At 38.0% G+C, this 7122-nt stretch overlaps 1 protein-coding gene across 1 annotated transcript in view; it reads left to right on the top strand.

Moving 5' to 3' along the window:
* LOC101853064 overlaps positions 1–7122 on the top strand; it is a 27555-nt gene that overhangs the window by 18511 nt on the left and 1922 nt on the right. Inside the window, exons 6-9 of the mRNA XM_035973980.1 lie at positions 859–1018; positions 1497–1571; positions 5112–5243; positions 5616–5754. Of these exons, the coding sequence (XP_035829873.1) occupies positions 859–1018; positions 1497–1571; positions 5112–5243; positions 5616–5754 (506 nt within the window). The remainder of the gene's footprint in view (positions 1–858; positions 1019–1496; positions 1572–5111; positions 5244–5615; positions 5755–7122) is intronic.

Raw genomic sequence — 7122 nt, 5'->3', positions numbered from 1 at the left:
ATTCCTCCCTCTTTTTTTCCTCCCTCATCCCCCCACCCCCATCTTAGTTTTCTTCTTTCAACATTATGCGCTTTTCCTAGTTTAGATAGTTCGTCTTATATTTTTTAAAAAGTGCAGCCATGTGAATCTTCTAGCCAATCAGCAAATAGAGAGTCAGCAACGTCAGAGTCCAGGAATGGGTACAGCAAGTATATTATGCTTGAACTTAAGCAACTACATGTTCTGTCTCTAGACGTATATAACCTGCCGACATATCACAGAATACTGGTGAAAAATATTTACTGAAGATTTAAGAACATATATCTGAATTAGGTCTAACACTTTGAGCTTCATCATTTCATATTCTGACTGATTCTTCTTCCAGATCGAAAAGTATAATAATTTTACAAGGTACGTTTTTCTCTGTGTTTTCTACATGGCCTCAAATTGCAACTATATTTTTGTGGAGGGCATTTCAGAGAGTTAGAATATAAAGCTATAATAATATGTCTGTCAAATAGCTGTTTTACAGCAAAATCTTGTTGTTCAAGGGAAACACAATTAATTAAAAATGACACTCTTTTTGCTTGGCAAGAATGCAGATATTCTCAAAAAGTGGAATTTTGAAAATATAACTGATGATGGTGGTAGTGAGGATAACGATGATTATGATAGTGATTATACATTTGAAAAGCAATTCATATTTTTTAACGTAAATTTCTGAACTATTGGTACGTTTTATTACATTTCAACAGTGATGATAAATGAAATAATGATACTTTAAAATTCTAAATTTTTACTCCCAGAAATATAAAGACATTGGGCATTGAGGAGTGTCAGAAATTTGTTAAGGAGACAATGCTTTCTGATTGCCGTCAGTCAAATCGCATTTTTGTCACAGGCAGTCACAATGTCTACATCTTTGGAGGTGACTGAGGAATCAAAGAAGTACATGGCCGAGGCGTACAGAGAAGGGGGTGTCCCAGAGAAGACAGCAACATTCTACACCAGTTGGGTTAAAGACGATAATTACGATCAGGTAACATTGGATACGACGCTAGCTCAGTTGGCATAATGCTGGTCTCTGGAGGGGATATCCTGGTTCAAAGAGACACAGAGTTCTGAACTTAATGTATTTTGGGGAATCCTTTTTTTGGCTCTCCAACGTTTGTCTTGGTCCTATCAGAGGTAGACATTAAATCCGTGGGCCCTGGCTCTTAAAATAAGTTTACAAAGTTAAAAGGGGACTGGGGAGGGGGGTAGCCATTGATGCTTCCCATTTTACTTTTAAGTCATCATGATAAAGAGCTTCAAAACTCTTTAAATAGAATCATGTGAGAAATGATCAGCTTAGACTAGCTTGCTCTGACAGCTTAGAGGTCAGCTACAACTTTCTTTCTGTTTCATGGGTCTTTGATTCTTTCTTTTCTAACAGAGCCCAATCTCCCCTGTCGTCTTTTCAGTTGTATTTGCTGTGTACTATTTATGCAATAGACACACCATTCATTTCACACCAGGAAGCCGACCTCAGATTCAAAGCAAATAGTCAAGAACGAGAGGAAGGAGGTTGCCACCTGTTTAAGAGGAAGCTGGTTTGTCCACTTCCCCTTTCTTGCTCAGAATAGACAAATCAATCTTTAAAAAAAAATCCGATTTTTATCTGCCTCTTATTCCCCCTTGGGTGTCGCGGGAAGAAAGAGACGTCTCTCTGTCGCCAGCCGAAGAGCTTGGGTCAGGGGGATGCGGTGGGTGGTTAATGTTTCCCTGACTCCATCTATCCAGGTCTTTCTCGGTCGCCCTCTAGCCTTGTTGCCATCAAATTTTTGGATGTAGGCACGTTGTGCTGGATGTAAAAAAAAAAATTCATTATATGTCCAAGTAAACCCAACACGCGGTCTGCCACATAGTAATTTATCTTCGCCATTTGGAGGTAATCACCAGAGACAACATTATTTTAATACAGTATAGTTACTTAAAGAGATGAGCAATAGAAGCTAAAGTTTCTAGAAGTGTAAAATTGCCTACTAATTTCAATTCTGAAATTCATTTCCTCAACTGCTTCAAAATAGTTGCTGTTTAATAACCAGATATTCATGAACACGCTCACTACATACCAACAAGCTTCATGTTTCACGGATGGCAAAATGCTTGGTTGATATCTGGAATGCCTCGGGTTTCTCCAAAAATAGGTCCTTTATAACAGTTGTGAGCCATTATCTTGTCCGAACAAATGTTCCTGCCTTTGTTCTGATGTAGCCTCGCGCATCATTCCCGACTGGCAAAGTGCCTATGGTGTTTTGTTAAAATATCCCCATCAGTTTGGGATGGGTAGCACGATTTACCCCACCATTGTTAAAAAAGTAGAGGTTAAAAGGAAATTTTCAGTTCATAAAATGCGAGGAAGATTGTCATTGGGCTATGCTGATACCAAAGCTTTGAGCTGTGCTGTAGCCGTGCTGTAGCCGTGCTGTAGCTGAACCGCTAAAAATATATGCATTCTTCATCTACATTATGTGTCACGACGCGGTGGAATCAGACGCTCGTCAGTTCTGGGGCATTTGGGAGTTATTGATATTAACTAAAAGCTTGTTCATTTGTCTTGTTTTCCCTGAAAAATACCTATCTATCTTAAACAGAAGTTGTGATATTAGTATTACTGAAGGAGATGGGGGTCGTCTGGTTTCATAAGTAAAATTAGTGAGAAAAATACCTCTAAAGTTTGTTGAGCTCAATACCTTTCGAGTCCTTGGAAATTGTAAATTTACGGTTTGTGTGCCTTTTAGCTAAGTGTTTCAGTAAATTCCCCTGAACAATATGTTTTTTTTTTTATTGGATATAAAAAGTGTTTAGCCAAACAACAAAAAATATATAAAAATTCCCTAATGGCTACTGGTTTGAAATGTCGTTTTCTTCGATTTCATTTTTATTTTACGAGTGCCTGATTTCATTACAATGCCTTACAAATTGTTGTAACCAACCTTTCACACCAGCTTTGTCGCAATTAAAGTCGATCTTCGATGTAACTGCATACACATCTCGAACCTAACAGCCGTGCTCATCTCGTTTTGTAATGACATTTAGTATAACCACGTTTTGTTGCACAGCTGCTTGATTACCTCAATATTGCTTGATTGGAAAGTAAGCAAGGAGAAAGACAAAATAATACGTTCAGTTCACTTTTTAATTAGACGACCTTCCAAGTACGTTGAGGAAAATAAGATAAAGACTGCATGAACTTTGTTTTTTTGAAGAGAAAAAAAACTTGCAGGACATTGCGCAAAAGTGAACATCACCCCCTCTTCTTCCTCTTCCTCTATCATCACCCTAAACATCCCCCCTTCCTTTTCTGTTCTCTCTCTCTCTCTCTTTCTCTCTCTCTCTCTCTCTCTCTCTCTCTCTCTCTCTCTGTCTCTTTTTTTTCTCTCTCTCTCTCTTTCTTTCTCTCTCTCTCTCTCTCTCTCTCTCTCTCTCTCTCTCTCTATCTCTCTTTCTGTTTCTTTCTTTCTCTCTCTTTCTCTTTCTCTGCAATGTTTGAGGTCTTGCCAACGGAGCTCGCACACACCTCATTATGTGCTCCAGCATGGTGCATTTGATGTGAACATGCAAGAGTCTGTCGAGCCATCGGCGAGCAATTCGCAAGCTACGTTCTTTCTTACTGCCAACCCGTGGCAGTTGCCCTTGGTCTAAACATCTACGTCTCTCTGTTCGCTGCTGCTCCTTACTAGCTGAGACGCTCGAATCCCTCAGGGGCTTTTGGTCTGTACGCACACTAATGAATAAAACACCAAAGGTAGATAATGAAGAAAAGCCCCCCCCCCCCCCAGTCCGAAAAAGTCAATCAAGAATAAAAAAAAATTAATTAAAAACCCAACTCAAACCTCAATCCAAAACATGCTAATTAATAACATGATATTGTGCCCTCAAAGTGATCATGCTGAACTACGGAAAAGATGAGCCTTGTTTGAATCTCTGACTGGGTTTTCTTGAACTCTGTGGTTTGGCAAATTTTCAAGCCTTAAAATCATTTGGCATGGTCCTATCGTTGATGGACGATTAAGTTGGCGGTCCAGTCTGTTAAATTACCGTAAATTGTTGATAAAGACGTTAAACCCATACAAAGAAGAAAGAAAGAAATGGGACCGTTTTGTGGAACGCTATTTCACTGTGTTTCATTTATTGTTTTTTTGTTATCGTCTTGATAGAAAAAAAAGCTGCTGCGGCATATAAAGTAAAGGGAAAAGGCAGACTAAATTTTTCAAACAAGAACGAGCTGCACAAACTGATTCAAAGTATTGATTTGCATAATTATTTACGTCTTCGAAACGCACAGTCTTTGTTCTTAGGTTGGCCCATCTCAAGACAAGTTTTTAAGTTGTACTTGAAAAACAGGAGAAAGAATGCGTTCACAAATAAACAAACATTAATTATTCATTAATGTTTAAAGGAAGGGGCGGGGGAACGTAACATTTAGTGTAAGGGGGATGGAATGTCAAATATGTTAAATTTGAAAAATCTATAATCAGAAATATATCACTATTAACATAATGTAGAGAGTAAAAACTGTTTTCAGAGAACTAGACATCCGATGTTGGAGAACCTCTGAAAAAGGTATGAATTTAACGCCCCTATCAACACTATTAGGTTATTTAAGGGGCAGAACCTCCTAGCGTCTCCGATAGAACCTAGCCAAATGGGAAGTTCGTGTAAAGTGCCTTTCCCAAGGACACAACGTCGGACCGAGCTGAGGCTCGAACCCCCAAACCCACAATCTCGCGATTACGAGTCCGGTAGCCTAACGCCACGTTGGAAAACCTCTTGGCATATATAGCTAAATATCAACTCGGGAAGACCCAATTTCTTGCACTAAGCCCAGTTTACCGTCACATTCCCAATTTTCATAGTACTCATCATGTTTGAACATTTGAAGTGTGCTGTTTTTCGATATCAGAATAGGTTACTATCTACTCTATTCGATAAACTTGTATGTCCATCATCCTTGCAATGTAGGGATATTAACAGCGTCTATAACAGACAACGATTACACCAGTCTTTTGCCATATTCCTACGTCTAAATTAGTCCCCAGGTAGACAGACTATTATGTTTATTGAAAACTTTGATCTGGTATCCTCAGCACCTGAACCCAGACATTTACCATGGCCCCAAGATAGCTGCCCAGTCTGTAGAGGACTATTTTCCCTCTTCCAAACATGCGGACATCTATATTCTGGATGTCGCTGCTGGCACAGGTTATGTTGCAGAGCACGTGAGTGGTCTGGACCATGTCAATGATACAGTTGATAGCATATTTTATTAAGAGGACATTATTGAATTTATTGCATCCTCAAATTCTCAAAAATAAAGGCGAACATAATATCCCTTATTGCTACAAATATTCTGAACAGTGCAATAGGGCGGGGGGGGGGGGGCTGTATTCAATACCTAAGATGCCACAATAAGAGAACATAAAGTAAAAGTAATAGGACAGCTTTCTTTAAAGCAAAGGTATAATGATTTCTGACCTTGCAAGTATGGGAATTGGTTATAATAAATGCTTGCTTAGAGTATAGTCTTCACGCTTGTCATGTGTTTAGATCAGAAATCATACTGCATTTACCAAGCCATTTCTCATCTCCAGCTGAAGAACTTGGGATTTAAGCATATCGATGCCCTGGACCCTAGTGAAGGAATGCTAGAAAAAGCTCGCCAGAAGAGACTATACAATCATTATATCTGCGCCTTCCTGGAAAGTAACAACAAATTACCTATTCTTGAAGGTGAGATGGTCCATCAAGAGTTCTGTTAAATGGTATTTATCTTGCTAGAAAGTTGTTCAATAGGTGGTGTTGACAGGTGTTCGTAAAAAAAGTTTAATATGGCACTTTTTATTTGAGGAACAATTTGTAGGACATTTAACGATTTACTGAATAATTTGAACTTGTGTGTTTGAAAAAGTAAACGACATTAAATCTAAATCTTGTAGAAATCTTAAGCAGGATTTATTCCAAAATTACTTTCAAATATTGAATAATTTTCTTGACTTTTGGCATTTGAGTGATGGTTCTAAAGTCTACGTATTTATCTGTGTTTACTTGTTTCTTCGGGATGACAATATGAATCGATAAAAATAGATCTTCTATTATTACTCGTATGTCCTGAGATTTCATTTACAAATTTTGTCACAGATTTAATGACAAATTTATCTATGTACTTCAGTATTTGTCATCTTGGTCGGCATTCATTTTTTTTTTTGTTTTTTTTTGTTTTGGGGGGGGGGTTGTTATCTGGTGTGAACTCTACCTCTGACTTTGAAATTTTGTGCTACTAGTGTTTCTTGGTTACAGGAAAGGTGATCTTTTATCTTCAAATTATTTCCTAAAATTCGTCTCTCCTTCCAATGACTTTTCTTTAACAAATATTATTTTCACTATCTTCGTATTCAACACTTCCTGTGGGCCTCTTGTTTTGCTTTTTTCCTGTGAGTTCCTTAATATTGTCGTGCGTCTTTTTCGACCTATCTTGACCTATTTGCCAAGTTCATACCCTGACTTTCATGCATTTTAATGCAGTGAGGTTGTATGCGGTTTTGTGTATAGGTGTATTTTGGACTCTTTCCCCTTCTATCATTTGATTTTAGATTTCGTAGGTGATCTAAGATCTTTTTGGACGTGCTGTCCTTTTTATGAAGTTTCTCGACTGTATTAATTTTGTTCTTTTTACAAAAGTTTTGGAATCTTTCCCTTCCCTTGTTTCGTTCTCCTAACCCATAATTGCCAGTAATGTCTTGACACTGTCAATTTTCTAATATCGTGTTTAGGTCTCCTATTATGACAAACATTTTTTTTTGGTAGTATGCTTCTATATTTTCATCTACGTAAATTGACGAAAGAGCTGATGTACAGCAATGTAAAACGGTTTTACCTCTCTTATAAGTCGAAGGTTTCCTTCGATGACTGACCAATGTCCCACAATCTGTTTCTCAAGCCTCTCTTTTAGCCATGACACTATAGTACCCCATCTAAAACCCATCTCGTGCCTGAAATTCTCAGAAAATCTGTAACAAGCTTACATGCCTTTTAAATTCTAATTATAAAAATTCTTTGGCTTATAGAAGAAACCTTTCATCCCATTTTTGTAGCTCCAAG

The sequence above is a fragment of the Aplysia californica genome, unplaced genomic scaffold (genome assembly GCF_000002075.1).
Source record: "Aplysia californica isolate F4 #8 unplaced genomic scaffold, AplCal3.0 scaffold00039, whole genome shotgun sequence".
In the NCBI taxonomy this organism is placed as follows: Eukaryota; Metazoa; Mollusca; class Gastropoda; order Aplysiida; family Aplysiidae; genus Aplysia; species Aplysia californica.
The sequence above is the reverse complement of the archived record's forward strand: the minus strand, read 5'-3'. Positions and strand labels throughout refer to the sequence as shown.